The 23,988-nt window shown below is 42.0% G+C and overlaps 1 protein-coding gene across 1 annotated transcript; it reads right to left on the reverse strand.

Annotated features, from left to right (window-relative positions):
- Nucleotides 1-16,663: 16,663 nt before the first annotated feature.
- LOC124489033 lies at nt 16,664-23,115 on the reverse strand. Its single transcript, XM_047051649.1, has 4 exons — nt 20,547-23,115; nt 18,422-20,015; nt 17,500-18,303; nt 16,664-17,408 (listed from the first exon to the last, which is right to left on the reverse strand). The coding sequence occupies exons 2-3, from the start codon at nt 18,704-18,706 to the stop codon at nt 17,527-17,529; spliced, it is 1,062 nt and encodes a 353-aa protein (XP_046907605.1). The 5' UTR covers nt 18,707-20,015; nt 20,547-23,115; the 3' UTR covers nt 16,664-17,408; nt 17,500-17,526.
- Between the last annotated feature and the right edge of the window lie 873 nt (nt 23,116-23,988).

Below are 23,988 nucleotides of genomic sequence, written 5' to 3' on the forward strand. Positions count from 1 at the left end.
AATTTGACTTTTGGGCATGGCCTGTGGCGCCCCCTATGGTCCGATATGGCCCATATTTGGTGTGGGGGTACCCACTTGGATGTAGTATCAATGTGCCAAATTAGAACATTTATGACAGGGGACCTTTTGAGATATTGGGGCGCAAGGAGAAGAAAAATAATAATAAATATAGCTGCAAGCAGCGATGCAGGTTCCTCCGCAAAATGGCAAAATATTATAAACATGTACACTGTAGAAGATCGAAATTTGGACAACAATAGAGCAAAGCTACTTCATGTTTGGCCAACAACAATAGGCTGAATGGGGATTTGAACTCATGATCATAAGCTTACAAGTCAGTCTCTATCCTCTCTGCTACACACCAACTGTTGAGATTGTATGAATAGAAAGGGCAGAGTGTTAGCTTTGGTCAGCTTCAGGACAAAGGTTAAGAATTACAAGTTTAAATTGCATGAAATTGTTTGTGGTACTTCAGAATGATGTCATCCTATTGAACTAAACAGATAATCAAAATGATGACAGGTCAAAAGATTATGGCTGTATTCCAACCTACGACCTTATACTTTACAGGTCACCATCCCAGCCCATTGAGCTATTCTCAGTGTTGAATATTTTCATGTTCAGTTACTGTATAAAGAAGTAAGCAGTTTCTCTTGTGGTAAGCGGTGTTAGATTCAGCCAAAGTTGAAACTGCTTGTACATTTCCTATAAAAATGGGACAACGGGATGACTGGGGTGCTGCTGTAAAGAATAACTTACCTATAGTTTTTTTAAAAGGTTGTTTGGTTGAGTGCCATAACTTGTCATGGAAGGGAATTTCAAATCATGCCTAGCATCAGTGGGGATGTGTCTTGGCTTAGGTTACTGAAATGAATTTGTGCAACAGACAAGGGATCCACCTGAACAATCAATTTACTTTATTAGAGATAACCAATAGCGTCATCTCTACCATGCGTAGACTACAAGTAGCTAGGTACTGTGGTGAACCTGACTTGTTTTGCAGTGGTCTACACAGTCTCGCTCAACAGATGATTGGAGTGTTGTGATGGGCTCAAATAAACACACATAGCTATGTTTTACAACCGGAGGATTTATCGGAAGACAAGAAACCGTTTTGTCAGAATAAAAAGTAAAAACTATGCCTCTGACTGCTTTTGAACCTACAACCCTTTGTGTACCAGCACAACATCTCAGCCAATTGAACCATTCCCAGGCATGGAATCCACAAAGTTCAATAACTGGTTAATCAAATAAGCTGTTTCTCCAATGGCGAGCATTATCAGATTTGGTCCAAGTTCAAACACCTGTAATTCAGTCATATTTTGACATATCAAGGTAAAACTTTGCATGGTACTTCAGAGGCATGTCATCTTAAAGCCTATTAGGTTTGAACGATCCTTAAAAAATGCATTTGATTTAGTGACACAAACATATTGAGGCAATGTGGACATTTACATAAATACACCCCTTTCAGCCATTTTGTATTTGATTCAATTGCCTTAAGTAACATTTCTAAATACGTCAATGATACATATCTGTACCAAATTTCAAGTCAATTAGACCTTTGGTTCAAGAGAAGAGGAATTTTAAAGGTTTTCCAAAATTATCACTGTACAGGGAAATCCATCATGGCGGACCTTATGGGTCTTTGAGGCTTTTTTGTTCCTCATGAAAAATGAGTCATGCACACCAAGTTTCAGAAGAATTGGAGCAATGGGGTGGAAATGCAATCACTTTGAAAATTTGACTTTTGGGCATGGCCTGTGGCGCCCCCTATGGTCCGATATGGCCCATATTTGGTGTGGGGGTACCCACTTGGATGTAGTATCAATGTGCCAAATTAGAAAATTTATGACAGGGGACCTTTTGAGATATTGGGGCGCAAGGAGAAGAAAAATAATAATAAATATAGCTGCAAGCAGCGATGCAGGTTCCTCCGCAAAATGGCAAAATATTATAAACATGTACACTGTAGAAGATCGAAATTTGGACAACAATAGAGCAAAGCTACTTCATGTTTGGCCAACAACAATAGGCTGAATGGGGATTTGAACTCATGATCATAAGCTTACAAGTCAGTCTCTATCCTCTCTGCTACACACCAACTGTTGAGATTGTATGAATAGAAAGGGCAGAGTGTTAGCTTTGGTCAGCTTCAGGACAAAGGTTAAGAATTACAAGTTTAAATTGCATGAAATTGTTTGTGGTACTTCAGAATGATGTCATCCTATTGAACTAAACAGATAATCAAAATGATGACAGGTCAAAAGATTATGGCTGTATTCCAACCTACGACCTTATACTTTACAGGTCACCATCCCAGCCCATTGAGCTATTCTCAGTGTTGAATATTTTCATGTTCAGTTACTGTATAAAGAAGTAAGCAGTTTCTCTTGTGGTAAGCGGTGTTAGATTCAGCCAAAGTTGAAACTGCTTGTACATTTCCTATAAAAATGGGACAACGGGATGACTGGGGTGCTGCTAAAGAATAACTTACCTATAGTTTTTTTAAAAGGTTGTTTGGTTGAGTGCCATAACTTGTCATGGAAGGGAATTTCAAATCATGCCTAGCATCAGTGGGGATGTGTCTTGGCTTAGGTTACTGAAATGAATTTGTGCAACAGACAAGGGATCCACCTGAACAATCAATTTACTTTATTAGAGATAACCAATAGCGTCATCTCTACCATGCGTAGACTACAAGTAGCTAGGTACTGTGGTGAACCTGACTTGTTTTGCAGTGGTCTACACAGTCTCGCTCAACAGATGATTGGAGTGTTGTGATGGGCTCAAATAAACACACATAGCTATGTTTTACAACCGGAGGATTTATCGGAAGACAAGAAACCGTTTTGTCAGAATAAAAAGTAAAAACTATGCCTCTGACTGCTTTTGAACCTACAACCCTTTGTGTACCAGCACAACATCTCAGCCAATTGAACCATTCCCAGGCATGGAATCCACAAAGTTCAATAACTGGTTAATCAAATAAGCTGTTTCTCCAATGGCGAGCATTATCAGATTTGGTCCAAGTTCAAACACCTGTAATTCAGTCATATTTTGACATATCAAGGTAAAACTTTGCATGGTACTTCAGAGGCATGTCATCTTAAAGCCTATTAGGTTTGAACGATCCTTAAAAAATGCATTTGATTTAGTGACACAAACATATTGAGGCAATGTGGACATTTACATAAATACACCCCTTTCAGCCATTTTGTATTTGATTCAATTGCCTTAAGTAACATTTCTAAATACGTCAATGATACATATCTGTACCAAATTTCAAGTCAATTAGACCTTTGGTTCAAGAGAAGAGGAATTTTAAAGGTTTTCCAAAATTATCACTGTACAGGGAAATCCATCATGGCGGACCTTATGGGTCTTTGAGGCTTTTTTGTTCCTCATGAAAAATGAGTCATGCACACCAAGTTTCAGAAGAATTGGAGCAATGGGGTGGAAATGCAATCACTTTGAAAATTTGACTTTTGGGCATGGCCTGTGGCGCCCCCTATGGTCCGATATGGCCCATATTTGGTGTGGGGGTACCCACTTGGATGTAGTATCAATGTGCCAAATTAGAAAATTTATGACAGGGGACCTTTTGAGATATTGGGGCGCAAGGAGAAGAAAAATAATAATAAATATAGCTGCAAGCAGCGATGCAGGTTCCTCCGCAAAATGGCAAAATATTATAAACATGTACACTGTAGAAGATCGAAATTTGGACAACAATAGAGCAAAGCTACTTCATGTTTGGCCAACAACAATAGGCTGAATGGGGATTTGAACTCATGATCATAAGCTTACAAGTCAGTCTCTATCCTCTCTGCTACACACCAACTGTTGAGATTGTATGAATAGAAAGGGCAGAGTATTAGCTTTGGTCAGCTTCAGGACAAAGGTTAAGAATTACAAGTTTAAATTGCATGAAATTGTTTGTGGTACTTCAGAATGATGTCATCCTATTGAACTAAACAGATAATCAAAATGATGACAGGTCAAAAGATTATGGCTGTATTCCAACCTACGACCTTATACTTTACAGGTCACCATCCCAGCCCATTGAGCTATTCTCAGTGTTGAATATTTTCATGTTCAGTTACTGTATAAAGAAGTAAGCAGTTTCTCTTGTGGTAAGCGGTGTTAGATTCAGCCAAAGTTGAAACTGCTTGTACATTTCCTATAAAAATGGGACAACGGGATGACTGGGGTGCTGCTGTAAAGAATAACTTACCTATAGTTTTTTTAAAAGGTTGTTTGGTTGAGTGCCATAACTTGTCATGGAAGGGAATTTCAAATCATGCCTAGCATCAGTGGGGATGTGTCTTGGCTTAGGTTACTGAAATGAATTTGTGCAACAGACAAGGGATCCACCTGAACAATCAATTTACTTTATTAGAGATAACCAATAGCGTCATCTCTACCATGCGTAGACTACAAGTAGCTAGGTACTGTGGTGAACCTGACTTGTTTTGCAGTGGTCTACACAGTCTCGCTCAACAGATGATTGGAGTGTTGTGATGGGCTCAAATAAACACACATAGCTATGTTTTACAACCGGAGGATTTATCGGAAGACAAGAAACCGTTTTGTCAGAATAAAAAGTAAAACTTATGCCTCTGACTGCTTTTGAACCTACAACCCTTTGTGTACCAGCACAACATCTCAGCCAATTGAACCATTCCCAGGCATGGAACCCACAAAGTTCAATAACTGGTTAATCAAATAAGCTGTTTCTCCAATGGCGAGCATTATCAGATTTGGTCCAAGTTCAAACACCTGTAATTCAGTCATATTTTGACATATCAAGGTAAAACTTTGCATGGTACTTCAGAGGCATGTCATCTTAAAGCCTATTAGGTTTGAACGATCCTTAAAAAATGCATTTGATTTAGTGACACAAACATATTGAGGCAATGTGGACATTTACATAAATACACCCCTTTCAGCCATTTTGTATTTGATTCAATTGCCTTAAGTAACATTTCTAAATACGTCAATGATACATATCTGTACCAAATTTCAAGTCAATTAGACCTTTGGTTCAAGAGAAGAGGAATTTTAAAGGTTTTCCAAAATTATCACTGTACAGGGAAATCCATCATGGCGGACCTTATGGGTCTTTGAGGCTTTTTTGTTCCTCATGAAAAATGAGTCATGCACACCAAGTTTCAGAAGAATTGGAGCAATGGGGTGGAAATGCAATCACTTTGAAAATTTGACTTTTGGGCATGGCCTGTGGCGCCCCCTATGGTCCGATATGGCCCATATTTGGTGTGGGGGTACCCACTTGGATGTAGTATCAATGTGCCAAATTAGAACATTTATGACAGGGGACCTTTTGAGATATTGGGGCGCAAGGAGAAGAAAAATAATAATAAATATAGCTGCAAGCAGCGATGCAGGTTCCTCCGCAAAATGGCAAAATATTATAAACATGTACACTGTAGAAGATCGAAATTTGGACAACAATAGAGCAAAGCTACTTCATGTTTGGCCAACAACAATAGGCTGAATGGGGATTTGAACTCATGATCATAAGCTTACAAGTCAGTCTCTATCCTCTCTGCTACACACCAACTGTTGAGATTGTATGAATAGAAAGGGCAGAGTGTTAGCTTTGGTCAGCTTCAGGACAAAGGTTAAGAATTACAAGTTTAAATTGCATGAAATTGTTTGTGGTACTTCAGAATGATGTCATCCTATTGAACTAAACAGATAATCAAAATGATGACAGGTCAAAAGATTATGGCTGTATTCCAACCTACGACCTTATACTTTACAGGTCACCATCCCAGCCCATTGAGCTATTCTCAGTGTTGAATATTTTCATGTTCAGTTACTGTATAAAGAAGTAAGCAGTTTCTCTTGTGGTAAGCGGTGTTAGATTCAGCCAAAGTTGAAACTGCTTGTACATTTCCTATAAAAATGGGACAACGGGATGACTGGGGTGCTGCTGTAAAGAATAACTTACCTATAGTTTTTTTAAAAGGTCACGTATATGTGATTTTTTTATTTTTTTAAAAGGTTGTTTGGTTGAGTGCCATAACTTGTCATGGAAGGGAATTTCAAATCATGCCTAGCATCAGTGGGGATGTGTCTTGGCTTAGGTTACTGAAATGAATTTGTGCAACAGACAAGGGATCCACCTGAACAATCAATTTACTTTATTAGAGATAACCAATAGCGTCATCTCTACCATGCGTAGACTACAAGTAGCTAGGTACTGTGGTGAACCTGACTTGTTTTGCAGTGGTCTACACAGTCTCGCTCAACAGATGATTGGAGTGTTGTGATGGGCTCAAATAAACACACATAGCTATGTTTTACAACCGGAGGATTTATCGGAAGACAAGAAACCGTTTTGTCAGAATAAAAAGTAAAAACTATGCCTCTGACTGCTTTTGAACCTACAACCCTTTGTGTACCAGCACAACATCTCAGCCAATTGAACCATTCCCAGGCATGGAATCCACAAAGTTCAATAACTGGTTAATCAAATAAGCTGTTTCTCCAATGGCGAGCATTATCAGATTTGGTCCAAGTTCAAACACCTGTAATTCAGTCATATTTTCACATATCAAGGTAAAACTTTGCATGGTACTTCAGAGGCATGTCATCTTAAAGCCTATTAGGTTTGAACGATCCTTAAAAAATGCATTTGATTTAGTGACACAAACATATTGAGGCAATGTGGACATTTACATAAATACACCCCTTTCAGCCATTTTGTATTTGATTCAATTGCCTTAAGTAACATTTCTAAATACGTCAATGATACATATCTGTACCAAATTTCAAGTCAATTAGACCTTTGGTTCAAGAGAAGAGGAATTTTAAAGGTTTTCCAAAATTATCACTGTACAGGGAAATCCATCATGGCGGACCTTATGGGTCTTTGAGGCTTTTTTGTTCCTCATGAAAAATGAGTCATGCACACCAAGTTTCAGAAGAATTGGAGCAATGGGGTGGAAATGCAATCACTTAGAAAATTTGACTTTTGGGCATGGCCTGTGGCGCCCCCTATGGTCCGTATTTGGCCCATATTTGGTGTGGTGGTACCCACTTGGATGTAGTATCAATGTGCCAAATTAGAACATTTATGACAGGGGACTTTTTGAGATATTGGGGCGCAAGGAGAAGAAAAATAATAATAAGAAGAATACCAACAATAACAATAGGTTCCCTCCTACCGGAGGAACCTAAATATAGCTGCAAGCAGCGATGCAGGTTCCTCCGCAAAATATTATAAACATGTACACTTTAGAAGATCGAGAGTTGGACAACAAAAGAGCAAAACTACTTCATGTTTGGCCAACAACAGGCTGAATGGGGATTTGAACTCATGAGCATAAGGTTACAAGTCAGTCTCTCTATCCTCTCTGCTACACACCAACTGTTGAGATCGTATGAATAGAAAGGGCAAAGTATTAGCTTTGGTCAGCTTTGGGACAAAGGTTAAGAATTAGAAGTTTAAATTGCATGAAATTGTTTGTGGTACTTCAGAATGATGTCATCCTATTGAACTAAACAGATAATCAAAATGATGACAGGTCAAAAGATAATGGCTGGATTCCAACCTACTACCTTATACTTTACAGGTCACCATCCCAGCCCATTGAGCTATTCTCAGTGTTGAATAGTGTCATGTTCAGTAACTGTAATAAAAAGTAAGCTGTTTCTCCTGTGGTAAGCGTTGTTAGATTCAGCCAAAGTTGAAACTGCTTGTACATTTCCTATGAAAATGGGACAACGGGATGACTGGGTTGCTGCTGTAAAGAATAACTTACTTATAGTGTCACAAACCCGGCTCTGGGGTTGAGACAACCCAAAGGGAACACATGCGCGAGGACTACTACTTTGCTGGTTTTATTAAAGAATAACAATGTAACAAAAGGTCAAAAGGTTGCCACAACTAAAACAAAAGTGCGTTGCGGACCGAACGGCCTCCTTCTCACTCTCCCGGTGTCCTTTTAAAGGGGAGGAAACCACCGGGCCCAGGTGTAGCCACTTAACGGCTGAGGAGGCCGTCACACGCCCCCCCAGAAGACGGGGACACAGCGTGTCACCGGGCCCCATCCGCATCAGAAGCCCACAGAGCCTGGAATAGAACAAAAGAGGGGAGGGGGGAACACAGGCAAAAACAGCAAAAGCAGGCAGCGCACCCACAGCAACCCACCGCCCATGACGACCACGAACCCACGACCAACGAACCAAAGGGGCAAGCAACGACCAACGAGCAAGCAACGACCAACGAGCAAGCAACGACCAACGAACTTACGGGCCAGCAACGACCAACCTACCGACTGGCTAGCAACAACCAACGGACCTAAGGGCAATCAACGACCAACGAGCCAAGCAACGACCAACGAACCTAAGGCAACCAAAGACCAACGAACCTAAGGCAACCAAAGACCAACAAACGACCAACGGACTTAAGGGCTACCAACGACCGTACGGGCTCCCAACGACCAACGGGCAACTAACAACCAACGGACTCAAGGGTTAACAACGACCAACGGACCTAAGAGCAACCAACGAATGTTTAAGCGGCTGAGGATGACCCCCCTGCCCCCATCACTCAAGACAGGGCACTCCTTCTTCCCATGCCCCAATCCCTGACAATAATGACAGCCCCCCGAGCCACACCCACCTGGCCGAACCCCACGGTAGTTGGAGTGCTGCCAAGATCGACCGTACCAAACCTTCTTAGCCGCTTGCCACCAACCTCAATGCCACAACGGTCCGCGAGCCCCAACAGCTGGTCCTTCGAAAACCCCGCCAACAGCTCTTACGACGGAGCCCCAATAAAGTCCCCCACAGCCGCCATAGCCACCAGGTCAAGGTCGATCTTCCCCCCGAAGTGTTGGCCCCACAGGAGAGGATACCCCCACTACAGCCAGCTCAACCCTAGTCTTCAGGGGCGTTGTGGCGGGTAATTACGCACCAAAGCCCGCTGGAGTGGAAACAGGCAGTCAGCACGCTGACGACCCCCCCAAACCACGGAAGTTCCCCGAGACAACTGCTCTAACCACAGTTACCCCCAAACACAACAATCAAAAATAACAAAAACCGGCGTGTCCCGCAAGTACCACGCTGCTACACCTACCAGGGGAAAACAGCACCGACCCTCCCCGCCGAACACCAACAGAACGATGTCCACAGCAGCAGCACAAAACTCCGCAGCACAAACACAAAAGAAACACAGTCAAAACCCGAACCTCAGCGCATATGCTCCCCCAAAGCAAAACAACCAAAAACCCGACACTACAACAAACGAAAGAGCTTCGGACGAGCCCCCATGTCTAGAACCCGGCTCTGGGGTTGAGACAACCAAAAGGGAACACATGCGCGAGGACTACTACTTTGCTGGTTTTATTAAAGAATAACAATATAACAAAAGGTCATATTTTGCCACAACTAAAACAAAAGTGCGCTGCGGACCGAACGGTCTCCTTCTCACTCACCAGGCCCAGGTGTAGCCACTTAACGGCTGAGGAGGCCGTAACAATAGCTTTTATAAAAGGTTGTTTGGAGTGCCATAACTTCCCTTACAAAAAATAAGTATATTAAAGTATACTATAAGTATACTAAAATATGGATAGTACACTTTTAGTTCACTTTTGACATACTTTTAAGAAGTATGCTTAGAAAATAGTTCACTTTTCATATACTTTTAAGTATGCTTTGAAAATAGTTCACTTTTGTAAGAAGTATACTTAGAAACAGAAAAAGGTATACACTTCTTCTGGAGTAGGATGTACGTTTTCTATTATTATACAGCAAAAACAGTCAAAATAATTTTTAAGTACATTACAGGTTACATTTTTTAGATCCATCTTATTCAAATTATTAATGTCTATGAAAATCTATTATGCATTGCACATTGAATCTTTTTTGGTATCGAAGCTGTAACCTTAATTACTGCCAAAACATTCTGAAGCCCTATAATCTTATACTAATAATGATCAATTGGAGTATTAATGGAAAAAAACGAAAAAGCTACTTGAGAAACAAGCAGACAGAAGGGTTGCATTATGCGTTTGAAGGTTATACTGTCAAACTGACTGAAGAACGAAATAACTGAGATGGGTATGGCTGCAGCCTGCAGCCTCCCGTCTCAAGCCCTCCCGTCTCATGCCCAAGCTGTCCAACGGTAAATGCAGAGGGTCAAAAATACCAAACCGCAAATTATTGTACGGATGGAGTTAAAGGTAAATTCGTGAGCACGTTTGTTGCAATAAATTGAAAAACTTAAAATGTAACTTTTTTTATCCATATAGTTTGCTGATTTCTGGATGTTTTCCCTTATGTTAACGTATATTTATTGAAACCTGCGATGACTGCATCATCGTTTTATGCTGACATTTGTTAGCGAATATTAGCTAACGTTACCTTGAGCAATTTATGGTTGTAGACTTTGATGGTTTCTTTTTGTGATTTTCCTTAAGGTACACATCAGTGTCTTTAAAAAAAAGAACACACCGCAGATGACAAAATGCACGGTGTGCTGTACCGACCATCATTGTCCCCCAACCGTCGTGGTTGTGCCTAACCTTAACCTCGACCTCTGCTACGACTCCTGGCCTTTAAGAAGAACAGCTGGATTCTGTTGATGTAAAGTTGTGGGTAGCTTCTTTCAACTAGGAATCCGCAGTGAAATGATGGGAGGGCCCCGTTTTCGCTACGTGATTGAAGATCTGATGCTTTTGAGGGGCCCCTAAACATTTCAATACATTAGTAAGTTATAGTCAAATTAAATTTAGAAATGTAGTTCTTGAAGTACTTACTTTAAATGAAAGTGCACTTGTAAGTATTGCGAAGTATACTTTGAAGCTCTTTAGGAAGTATACTACATGAACTGAAAGTGCACTACACAGGTTACTTTAGAGTATTCCAAGGTGTACTTTTAAGTACTTGAGGAAGTATACTTGATGAACTGAAAGTGCACTACACAGGCTACTTTGAAGTATTCAAAAGTAAACCTTGAAATACACTATAAGTGTACTTTAAAGTGTACTAAATGACCTAAAAAGTGGGCCAATTTAGTTTACTTAATACAAAAAAAGTATATAAATAAGTACACTGCTAGTATACTTTAAGTAACATGATAATAGTATATTTTTTATACTAAGTATACTTACAAAATAAACTTGAAGTATACTTCTTTTTTGTAAGGGTTGTCATTGAAGGGAATTTCAAATCATGCCTAGCATCAGTGGGGATGTGTCCTGGCTTAGGTTACTGAAATGAACTTGTGCAACAGACAAGCGAATAGTGTCCTACTGAGTGTACATCGTGACTGTCTCCTGACTAAGTAAGTGACTTCAATTTGTAGTATTGTGTTGTGTTTTTGCTAAATCTTGTGTCTGGGTAAGGCTGATAGACAGCAGTTATCCAGGCCGTTAAGTAAAGTAGCTAGCTAGAGATAGAGTTCAGGGTACTTGCCGCTGCGTGAGACCCTGGCATTTGTTTACAAAATTAGGGTCATTGTTGAAAGTAGCTAAATAGCCCCGACTTCTGTAACCAGATTCAGAGCGAATAGTGTCCTACTGAGTGTATATCGTGACTGTCTCCTGACTAAGTAAGTGACTTCAATTAGTAGTATTGTGTTGTGTTTTTGCTAAATCTTGTGTCTGGGTAAGGCTGATAGACAGCAGTTATCCAGGCCGTTAAGTAAAGTAGCTAGCTAGAGATCGAGTTCAGGGTACTTGCCGCTGCGTGAGACCCTGGCCTTTGTTTACATAATTAGGGTCATTGTCAGCTGCGCCTTGCATATTTAAGGCATCTGGCAATCTAGAGGCAGCCTTGGTGCACGAAGACTCAGTCGAACAAAGACAGGGAGTCTACCGGCGGGAGTCCACCGAGGAAGGCCGACGGGGCCAGATTACCTCTTCTGATAAGTATCAACCTATTCATATTTATATTATATCTTACCTTGAACATTTTCATAGCTAGCATGTGTTTCTTTAGCATTCCTGTTCATTACACTACCCGTAGACGTAGATGTGTCACAAAGTATATACGGTCTACTTCTAACCTTCACTACCTATCCAGATCTTCTCCACCTGCCCTCTTTCTTTCTTTCTTTAGGGCTCTGGAACTGCCAGTCTGCTGTGAACAAGGCAGACTTCATCCCAGCGTTTGCATCTCATGCTTCTCTTCATGCCCTTGCGCTGACTGAGACATGGATCCGCCCAGAGAACACTGCAACTCCAGCTGCTCTCTCCGTCAACCACTCCTTCACTCACTCACCCCGCTCAACTAGGCGGGGTGGTGGGACAGGGTTGCTTCTATCCCCACATATAAAATACACATCCACACCACTCCCTGTTGCTGCCAAATCATTTGAACATCATTATGTTATGCTGACTGATCCTATCAAAGCATGCTTAATTGTTCTTTAACGCCCACCAGGACCGCTAGCCGACTTTGTGGAGGAGCTGGACATGCTCCTCAGCGTCCTCCCGGATGATGGAACCCCCCTGATAGTCCTTGGGGACTTAAACATCCACCTCGAAGGAACGCAGGCCGTCAACTTCTTGTCTCTCCTGACTTCCTTTGACCTGACGCTGCTGAGCACACCGGCGACCCACAAGGCAGGCAAACAGCTAGACCTCATCCTGACACGTAACTGCATCACTGACTTAACCTCTGTAACCCCACTGCACACTTCTGATCCCTCCAACCCTTCCTACGTCCCCTCCCCTTGTAACTTTCCGCCGCAACCTCCGCTCCCTATCCCCCTCCCATTTCTCCTCTATTGTAACATCCTCCCTCCCTCCCATTGACGAGTTCTCGTCCCACCCCACTAACACTGCCACCGACTCCTTGTTAACCACTCTAACTGCATCACTTGACTCTCTCTGTCCCCTGTCAACCAGGCCTGCGCGATCTTCTCCCTCCTGCCCGTGGCTTACGGATGTTATTCGTGAAGAGCGGTCCACCCTTCGGGCAGCTGAGAGGAGATGGCGCAAGTCCAAAGGCGGTCCGGACCTTGATAAGTATCACTCCCTCCTTAAATCTTTCTCTTCTCACATAACTGGTGCTAAAACCATCTACTTTCTGAATAAAATTAACTCTGCTTCAAACCCCCACAAGCTTTTTTCTACCTTCTCCACCCTTCTTAACCCACCTCCCCCACCCCCTCCCTCCACCCTGACAGCAGACGACTTCTCCTCCTTCTTTGAGAAAAAAGTCGCCGATATTAGCAGTCGGTTCCCTAAACCCACCTTTCCTCCCCTCTCACCCTCCACGACTGACCCAACTAATTCTCTCCTTTGTCCGAGGCTGAGATCTCTGACCTCATTCTCTCTCATCGCCCCACCTCCTGTCCCCTTGATCCTATCCCCTCCCCTCTCTTTCAAACCATCTCCCCCTCCATCATAACTTTTCTTCTCCATGTCCTAAACTCCTCCCTTACCTCCGGCACCTTTCCCTCTGCCTTCAAACAGGCCAGAGTTACCCCTCTACTCAAAAGACCCTCCCTTAACCCTGCCGTCCTCCAGAACTACAGACCGGTATCACTGCTACCCTTCTTCTCAAAAACAATTGAACGTGCTGTATCTAACCAACTGTCTTACTTTCTCTCTCAGAACAACCTGCTTGACCCCAACCAATCGGGCTTCAAGACTGGCCACTCCACAGAGACTGCCCTTCTTTCAGTCACCACTGCCCTCCAATCTGCCAGAGCGGCTTCCAGGTCATCCGTCATCATTCTGCTGGACCTTTCTGCAGCATTTGGGTTAACCACCAGATCCTGCTCTCCAGACTTTCTGAGATGGGCATCACTGGCACTGCACTCCAGTGGATCTCATCCTACCTGTCGGGAAGATCCTACCAGGTCTCCTGGGGAGGCAAACTGTCAGGCCCTCGCCAGCTCTCCACTGGTGTCCCACAGGGCTCCGTCCTTGGCCCCCTGCTCTTCTCTCTGTACACTACCTCACTTGGACCAATCATCACCTCCCATGTCTTCTCCTACCACTGCTGCGCTGACGACACGCAGCTGTACCTGTCGTTCCCCCCGACTGATCCGGGGATCTCAGCTAGGATTGAGGCCTGCCTCACAGACATCTCTGCCTGGATGACCGAGCACCACCTCCAGCTGAACCTCGCTAAAACAGAACTTCTCATCATCCCGGCTAAACCCTCCATCTCCCATGATCTGTCAATCACCCTGGGATCTGCAACAGTGACCCCTTCATCCTCTGCCAGGAACCTTGGGGTTACCATGGATGACGAGCTCTCCCTCACCGCCCACATTGCCTCAGTCTCCCGGTCTTGTAGATTCACCCTCTACAACATCCGGAAGATCAGGAGATACCTGTCTGAGCACTCCACCCAGCTGCTAGTCCAAGCAATGGTCCTCTCCAAGTTGGACTACTGCAAAGCATGTGCAACCCGCCCTCTTCAGAGGATTCAGAACGCGGCGGCCCGCCTGGTCTACAATCTAGCCAGACGCTCCCATGTTACCCCGCTCCTCATCTCTCTCCACTGGCTACCCATCAACGCCCGTTTCAAATTCAAGACCCTGGTACTGACCTTCCGAGCAGTGAACGGGACTGCACCCGACTACATCAAGTCTCTCCTGCAACCTTACACCCCCACCCGTCACCTACGGTCTTCCTCAGACAACCGCCTGGTGGTCCCACCGCTCAAGACTGCCAGGTCCCAACACAAGCTATTCTCCTGCCTGGCCCCCCAATGGTGGAACCAGCTCCCCACCTCCATCAGGGACACTGACTGTCTCCCCACCTTCAAGAAAAGGCTCAAGACGCACTTGTTCCGGGAGTACAACGGCACTTAGGAATGCTTGGCTAGACCTGTTGTTAGTTTCCTCCAGGATCACAATGACTCTTATTGAGTGACTTGTTGCTCTTGTAGGTTAGTTATAAGGAAGTTAAGTCTTGTACTCGCTGTGAAATATTTTACTATTGCTTGTTCTTCTAAGGTACAGTCCTGCACTTTTTTGGGGTTCATGTTGTTTTAATTTGTAACTTGTATAACTGCATGCTCTTATGGGTCTTCCCTTTTGGCACTTGTTTAGTTTTTTCACAATGCATGCTTCATGTTTTGGCTGCTTGCAATGTTTGGGACTACCTCGTTGTTATTATCAGTGACCTATGCTCTTTTGTAAAGCTCTCTCTTGGAAGTCGCTTTGGATAAAAGCGTCTGCTAAATGCAAATGTAACGGACAAGGGATCCACCTGAACAATAAATTTACTTAATTACCATGCGTAGACTACAAGTACATTTAGTCATTTTAGCAGACGCTCTTATCCAGAGCGACTTACAGTAAATACAGGTATATTCTCCCCGAGGCAAGTAGGATGAAGTGCCTTGCCCAAAACGTCATTTGGCACGGGCGGGAATCGAACCAACAACCTTCTGATTAATAGCCCGACTCCCTAACGGCTCAGCCATCTGACCTCCAGTAGCTAGCTACTGTGGTGAACCTGGCTTGTTTTGCAGTGGTTTACACAGTCTCGCTAAACAGACGATTGGAGCGGTGTGATGGGCTCAAATAAACACGCATTGCTATGTTTTACAACCGGAGGATTTATCGGAAGACTAGAAACCGTTTTGTCAGAATAAAAAATAAAAAACTATGCCTCTGACTGGTTTTGAACCTACAACCCTTTGCTTACCAGCACAACATATCAGCCAATTGAGCAATTCCCAGGCATGGAATACACAAAGTTCAATAACTGGATAATAAAAAAAGCTGTTTCTCCAATGGCGACCATTGTTAGATTTGGTCCAAGTTCAAACAACTGTAATTCAGTCATATTTTGACATATCAAGGTAAAACTTTGCATGGTACTTCAGAGGCATGTCACCGTAAAGCCTTTTAGGTTTGAACCATCCTTCAAAAATACATTTGATTTAGTGACACAAACATATTGAGGCAATGTGGACATTTACATAAATACACGCCTTTCAGCCATTTTGTACTTGATTCAATTGCCTTAAGTAACATTTCTCAATACGTCAATTTCAAGTCAATTAGACCTTTGGTTCAAGAGAAGAGGAATTTTGAAGGTTTTCCAAAATTATCAATGTACAGGAAAATCCATCATGGCGGACCTTATGGGTCTTTGAGGCTTTTTTGTTCCATGAGGCATGCACACCAAGTTTCAGAAGAATTGAAGCAATGGGATGGAAATGCAATCACTTTGAAAATGTGACTTTTGGGCATGACCTGTGGCGCCCCCTATGGTCCGATGTGGCCCATATTTGGTGTGGGGGTACCCACTTGGATGTAGTATCAATGTGCTAAATTATAAAATCTATGACAAGGGACTTTTTGAGATATTGGGGCGCAAGGAGAAGAAAAATAATAAGAATAATAAGAATACCAACAATAACAATAGGTTCCCTCCTACCGGAGAAACCTAATAAGAATACCAACAATAACAATAGGAACCTTGATAAGAATACCAACAATAACAATAGGAACCTAATAAGAATACCAACAATAACAATAGGTTCCCTCCTACCGGAGGAACCCTAAAAAAAATAGAATACCAACAATAACAATAGGTTCCCTCCTACCGGAGGAACCCTAATAATAGGCCATTCCACCGAATGGGTGACATTTCCTTGTAGTAACCTTTAAAAATGTAACTTCATTTTTTTACTTTTTTCAACACTGAATCTAATAACACACACATTTCACTGTTCACAATGTAAATCGGTTAATCTCGGGTAACATTATTTTTTACATTGTTTTTTACAATGTTTTAAAGCGGGAGATGGATGCATTTTTCTCAGTCCTGTTACCAAAACTCATGTGTCTTTTAAAAAGCAAGTTTAAACGCGATGCCAACTCATTTCTTTGTTTTCCTCTTACAAAAGTGTTTATTTTAAAGAGTTTTTTTTGCAGTTTTAAATAATGTATTTTTGTCCAAAGAAATCACTATATATGCACACAAGGTGTAAAAATAAATAAATGCTAAGCCACTTTTTCATTTGAAAGGAAAACCAAACCTGAAGTTTTTTATTTTTTTATCATTTAATTAATTAACTATTGGATAAGAAAAACAATTTAATAACAGGAATGAAACATTGCGTAACAGGAATTAAACATTGCGTAACAGGAATGAACGTTGTGTAACAGGAATGTGCGTTAGTGTGTGTGTGTGAGAGAGTTTGTTTATGTCTGTGAGTGTGCATAGTTTATGTGTGTGAGAGAGATTTTGGAGGAATGTGCTTGTCACAGCAAAAAAGATGGAAAGAGTCCGTCCGTCATCTACCGCTTGTCCGGGGATCGGGTTGCGGGGGCAGCGACCTAAGCAGGGGGATGGAAAGAGTGAGAAGGAGAAACAGAGAGAATGGAGAGCCACTCTTCCCCATCAGCAGGCCATGGTGGGTGTGTCTGACTCCTGGGTTCTCTTCATCTTCATCTACAAAACAAAACATATTGAGTTGCAGAAACTCCATCCAACAGTGTTTTAGCTAGAATTGCACTCAATTAATTAAAACCACTTGCCTGACCTTTTCTAAAAAGCCGTCTAGTTTGGTTCAGACTTCGCTCTCAATTTCCATGTGACGACCTGTGACTGCACGTGTGGGTGGGATGATGCACACAATGTCCTCAAACAAGTACCAAAGGATGTCATCGCGTGCTGGCCAGAAAAATCTGTTGACCCCAATCTTCTGCATAAAACGGACCTCAACATGTATTTCACTTGTATCTGTGATGACACCAGGGTACATATCACCATCGTACTTCAGCACACACCATTTGCCAACAACTTCAGGACTTTGCCACTGAACTTCTGTCACTGTGGGGGCCATGGGAGCTGTTTGCTTACTGCTGAACTTGAAATGCTTTGCATTAAAGCACCGGCAGTTCAGATTTTGTGTTGCTGTGCACAAGCAGCTGACGTCCCTGTATATCAGTTCTCCATGGGCTTGGGACACTACCTGATGGATCCTCATAGTGGATGGAACTGGTGGCACATCATTGGGCATCTCAGAAACTGCTTTATCAACTGCTTCTTCGCTGACAAAAAACAGCTCAGCAGCATCCGGAATGTCTCTTCCTTGGCTGACTAGACCGTCAGCCCTCCTCTTCAGGGCCCCTCCCACACCATCCGGGGCACCCTTCCCGTGGCTGCCAGATTGCTGCCAGATTGCTGGTGGGCCCTTCGTTCTTGAGGGTGACACTGTGCAGAAGCACATTAGGCGAGGGGTTGCATTCACATTGCAAGCACACCTGTGTGCATGGTTGCCTGCTGATGTGATGCTCCGAAGTGGACTGCCTGTATTTCTGTGTGTACTTGCAGAGGTAATTTTCTGAAAAGTCAACATCATCAAAGTCAAACAAATTACGCATTCATGTGCTTTTAAGTTTTGTCTCAATGCCCTGTAGTGGGTAAACAGATTTTTTATGTTAAAAGTGTGTCTCTTAAACCTGAGCAGCAGCAGGTTGAGCTGTTCCAGCAGTTTTTATTGAGTTTCTCATGGTATCCAAAAGGAACCGTTTTTGCTTTTTGCTTTTCTTCTGAGTGAGGGTCTGCCTCTTCCCAGTTGTGATGCGACTCACATCATCCCTCGAGTAAAAATCCCTCACTCTGTTTATCAGACCATCTGCAACTCTGTTGTTCCGCTTCCGTTGGTATATGTAGTTGACCTTATTCTTCTCATTTTTGCATCTTTTAGTTGAAAAGCCCAATGAATTTAGGGCAAAGCGTTGCATTATCCTATTATCACTTTTGAAATAATTTGCTTTTCTCTCTCCCCCTGTGCATTTTTGTACTTGTTTCGGATTTCCTCCACCAGAGCTTCATGAAACAAAAGAGTCTTACGAATGGCCACATTTGGAAGCTGTCTCAACTGTTTGTTCACCTTTGTGCGTGGAGATGCATTTTTCTTTTTAATGCGCTGGAGTTTTTTCTTTTTGTGGTAGGGCTGACTTGCAGCGCGTTGGGCACACGCCCTCTAATGGGTGGGGTGTATAAATACGCAGTTTCCGCCTGAACTAAGTCGTTTTGAATTGTTTGACGCGTGGTGCCCGTGGTTGTGTGTCGCTGGAAGAACACTGGTAGGTTTCGATTTATATTTTTTATGTAGCGCTTACAAAAGCGCTTGTTAACGCGACATTTAAATCTGTCATTGCAGACGGCGCGTTGCTTGTGTGCTGGCGCATTGGCTGAGGTTTGTGTGTGGGAAGCCTGACTAAGGTATAGGGTTTTAGTTGTGTATTTCTTTCTTAATTATGTAAAGGTTGTTATGGTAAATATTATGTGTAATGTGTATCAGATCAGTCTGAACCTGATGTATTTTGTGTTTTAGCAGGAAAGACACGCATAGCGAAGTGGTTGACCACTGTTTTCCCTTACATTAATTTGTTTGGATTTATAGGTTGTGAGAGAACCACCAATACATATTTCTTTTGGGTTTTTGTTTACCTTTGTTTGTATGAATGTGTGTCCTTTTTGGTTAACTGCCACCTGGGTGTTACCACCCTCTGGATACATTAGGTCCAGTGAATTTATTGTCTGACATTTTGTGTGTTTTTGAGATCCCCAAACACTATTGTGTCGAGTGTGTTTGAGCCTTGACTCACATTGTTCTGGATTCTGTTAGTTCACTTAAATGGAGTGATTTGTAGTGTGTTAATCCAGATAGTGCTGCTTTCATTGGGGATTGGTTTGTCAGACTGTTTACTGGTTACTCGTGGCCTGTATACCGTGGTGGGGAGCTACTTTGATGGCAGTGTGTGAATGTATGTGTGAATTATTGTTCTGTAATCTCATTCAACATCAGCGACTAGATATTTATTAAATAAACCGTTCTGGATTTTGCTATACATCTGCCTCTGCATAGTCATTCATTTGATTAGCCTGCGTCCTGTGGACCTTCGTAATAAGTGACAGTCAGGGTTTGTCACATTGTACTTTTGTGTTTGTTGTGTTTCTTTTTTCAACAGAACCTTTAGTTCTTGTATTTGTTTATGAAGCTTCTTTCGTGTTTTTCGAATTCTTCTCTGCCCTTGATTATGTTGCCTAAAAAAACACATGCATCACAATAAATTACACATTGGAATAGTTAGGAAAACATACTGTTAGATTGTTAATTGGACCTCTATGACCTAATGGCTAAATTCATACCCCCGGTTTCACAGACAATGCTTAAGCTTGTCCCAAACTAAAATACATTTTTGAGATATTTTAACTGAAAGTAACTTGCACTAACATATCTTAAAATATGTTTTGTCTGAAGATGCACACACAATCATCTATATTTTCACTAACCCTAATCCCTCTAGAACAGGGGTTTCCAATCCTGGCCTCCCTGCCCTGCATGTTTTAGATGTTTACCTTCTCCAACACACCTGATTAAAATGAATGGTTGTTACACACCTGATTCAAATGAATGGTTGTTATCAGTCTTGGATAACGACCATTCATTGAATTAGGTGTGTTGGAGCAGGGAAACATCTAAAACATGCAGGGCAGGGAGGCCCGAGCACCAGGATTGGGAACCCCTGGTCTAGAACATTGTCTTTGGCACATGATTCAGTTCATAAAGTAGACCTGAAGTGCTTGGCTGTGGATGTACAGCTTGCTCTGGTGATAGCTGGAGGCTGTCTGGAGGGGTGACAAGGTGTTGAAGGGCTTCTTTTCTGTTCTTGGTCCTATGGTAAGTCTCCCTCCACTTTCTGCGGCATCTGCGCTTTACTCTCTCACTAAGGTCATTGATCAATTTCTTCCTGCCTGACTCGAGGTTCTCCCTGTATTTTTCGCATTCTATGTCTAAATATTTCTGTCTCCTCTCTGGGTCTGCATCGCGTCGGGTGCGATAGAGTCGCTGCTTTTCTGCAGCACTTAGTGGTGGATTGGCTCCCTGTAAGCATGGTTCACATTATAAAACTGATACGTGCACAACTTAAGTAACTGTAAAACTTAAACATTTAGTAAATTGTATTGCATAAACTAATATTCACACTAATACATCCATACACCAGAGGATGCTACTCACTCCTGTTACTGTTACTCAGTCCTGTTATGATTTGCAATGTAGCCACATGGCATACATGCTAATACCATTAGGATACTGAGCAAATTCTAGTGATTTACCTAAAATGTATATATTTAAAATAAACAAATAACATAACAAATAATTTAGGTAACAGGACAGTACGTTGAGATTTACCTTCTCAGACATAGCTGCAATATCATCAAATTTACAGAAAAGAAAATGAGAGGACTTACTTTTGGTCTTCCCATTGCCTTCAGAAGATTCAGATGATTCAACTTCCTGTTGAAAATGGGTCTTTGGCGGGAAAAATGTTTTAGGGTAACAGGACTGAGTGAAAACCTAGGGACACGACTAAAATGTGTATTTTATATAAAATATTATGGGTTTCTCGTGATGATTTTTTTAAAGCATAGATTGGATATAAAGTCACACAACGGTTTCTGAAGGTTTTTAATCATTATATTTCATGATGCAGTATAGCGATAAAGAGGGGGGACATGCAACAAATGCATTTTTTTGTGTTCTATGTAGTTTTTATGAATGTTTTTAATTATAAATTTTAAATTTGCATTTAGCTTAATGTGCAGGACACTTTGCTTAATAAGAACATTTATTTTAGAGTTAATTTTCATGCATTTTTATACATATAATGTCCTGGGGACAGAAATGTCACCCATTCAGTGGAATAGCCTGACGGAGGACCCTAATAAAGAGTGAATGCAATTATGGATTGAAGTTGGCTTTGTCCACATACAATTTGTCCATTTCACAACATCTTGTATTTCTAACGCTGAGAAGTAGCCTAGCCTAAGGAATAACTTGTCCCTGTGAGAACCCTGTGACGGACGCCAACTTTCCACCAGCTTTCATTTTGAAACGCATATTCAAGATAAGGGGTAACCTCTAGAATCACAGGAGCTTTTACTGTATTCCCATAAAGTATCCCTGAATAACTTGATCACTTGATAACTTGAACCCTGATACAACCACACAAATACAAGCTCTTATTCCAACTTTCTTGCGATGAAAGAATTCTTTCATCCATATAACAGTATCCATATTATATGTATGAGTATAAACACATATACGGTTCTTATATGTGTCTAACAAGTGTCTTTAAATGTTTTATCTCCATTACTAGCAGGAACATCATCACTGTTTGCTTTATAGTTTGTAATGATTCTCTATACTTGCACTGATCCCACATCCATTCCCTACACTACTGATTTGAATGACCGTCACATACAACCGTTTTGTTGTAAGCACTTTCTATTGAATAAATACACTGTTATCCATAGTCATGTGGCTTGCCACTTCCTTCATTTACTTCTGGAGCAATAAAGTATCAATCTAATCTTCCTATGAACCCAGTTAACACAAAATATCGTACGCTGCTAATCGTCAGCTAACTAAATGGTAGGCGAATAGACAATCAAGCTTGATATGGTATAGTCATGAACTAGCACTGTTCAAAGATGTCCAACCCAAGTTCTCACTGTCTGCAGAAAAACACAAAAGAGCTGCTCTCGCAATGCAGTGTTAGGCTACTAATAAAATAATTGTGATAACTTTTATTTATCTTCACAGTGCCCGCTCACTAGGGATAATTTTCCATAACAAATTACGCAATGCGCCCTCTACTTTTATGAGGTGACCTGACGTTCAGGTCATTGACCCTTTAGTGACACCATCTATATGGGTAACACCATTTTCATTTTCTGGAAAATCACACCCTAATCTTTGTTTGTTTGTTTATTTCCTTCTCATGTAATACACTTTCCCCTACATTCAGCCTAATAACATACTCCAAACTAACACAATGTACCATCATTAGGCTACAGTGTCTTGGTAAAGAGGTGAAAAATACTAGATTTTAACAAAACTTCCATTCAGGATTACGACTGCAGATGCATTGATTACAGAGAAGTTTAACGAATTATAATAGGCATTTTTGTAAGTCCAACTGTAATATCTGTAGGTTGCCACCTACACTCAGAAGCCAATGCTACTAAGAAAGACTGGCACTGGTCAGGGTACTCACGTTAACAAAGGTAAGGACAAGACAAAGACTGGACACAAAACAGGAACTAACCCTAACCCAAAACAGGACACAAAACAGGAACCTAAAATACACAGACCCTAACCCTAACCCTAAGACACAGGTGGACATGATAATACAAACCAGAACTGAAACCACTCAACGAGACACAGGTGAAGACAATGGCAGACACAGGGACGCGGTAGGGCAGGGCAAAACCAAAAAGGGGGACCGTGGCAGCTGTGGCCGTGACATCATGCCTGCCCAAAGGTGGGTGACTGTATTATCCCAGACTTCATGTACTGTTTGAACTGTACATAGGTTGTGTGTATGGGCAGTCTCAGGGGTATTTCACAGGTGTTGGCCTCTGGGAACACCCTTGGTGCTGGGGGAGGACAAGGGGATAGAAAGATAGTCAAAATATAGTATTTTCCTTAAAGTAAAGGTGCTAGACATGTCGTAAATGGATACAGGTCACTATACAAACGTTGAATGTATTCATTCACAAAAGGTAGTAGCCTACACTAAACCTTTCAAAGTGCCAATACACACATTTGTATAAGCCTGGCATGAGGTGTGTAGCCAACCAGTGCTTGTTTAATGCTGTCAGAACTGGATTCATAAGAAGATTTAGATAAGAACTTCAAGAAGTGACAAGCCACGGTAATAAGAATAAACATGTATTTATTTAATAAAAAGTGTTTACAAAGAAACGGTTGGTAAATTAGTAGTGTAGGGAATGGGTGTGGGATCAGTGCAAGTGTCGAGTGTAGAGAATCATTACAAACTAAAAAGCAAACAGTAATGATGTTCCTGCTAGTAATGGAGAGACCCAGCTTGTTAGGGCACAGCTTATTAAGGACCAAGGCACAGGTCACAGGTGTGCCCCTGCAGCAATCACAGCTCCTCTACCTGCCTGCCAACCTGCAACAGAACCAAAGACACAGAAACAGAAGACA

The sequence above is a fragment of the Hypomesus transpacificus genome, unplaced genomic scaffold (assembly GCF_021917145.1).
Source record: "Hypomesus transpacificus isolate Combined female unplaced genomic scaffold, fHypTra1 scaffold_162, whole genome shotgun sequence".
Taxonomy (NCBI): Eukaryota; Metazoa; Chordata; class Actinopteri; order Osmeriformes; family Osmeridae; genus Hypomesus; species Hypomesus transpacificus.

Excerpts from the sequence above, each read along its gene's own strand:
- LOC124489033 (XM_047051649.1), bottom strand. The coding sequence starts at position 18,706 with ATGCAACGCTTTGCCCTAAATTCATTGGGCTTTTCAACTAAAAGATGC. Across the intron at positions 18,304-18,421 it reads CTCAACCTGCTGCTGCTCAG|AAAATTACCTCTGCAAGTAC; the intron begins GTTTAAGAGACA and ends TTGACTTTTCAG.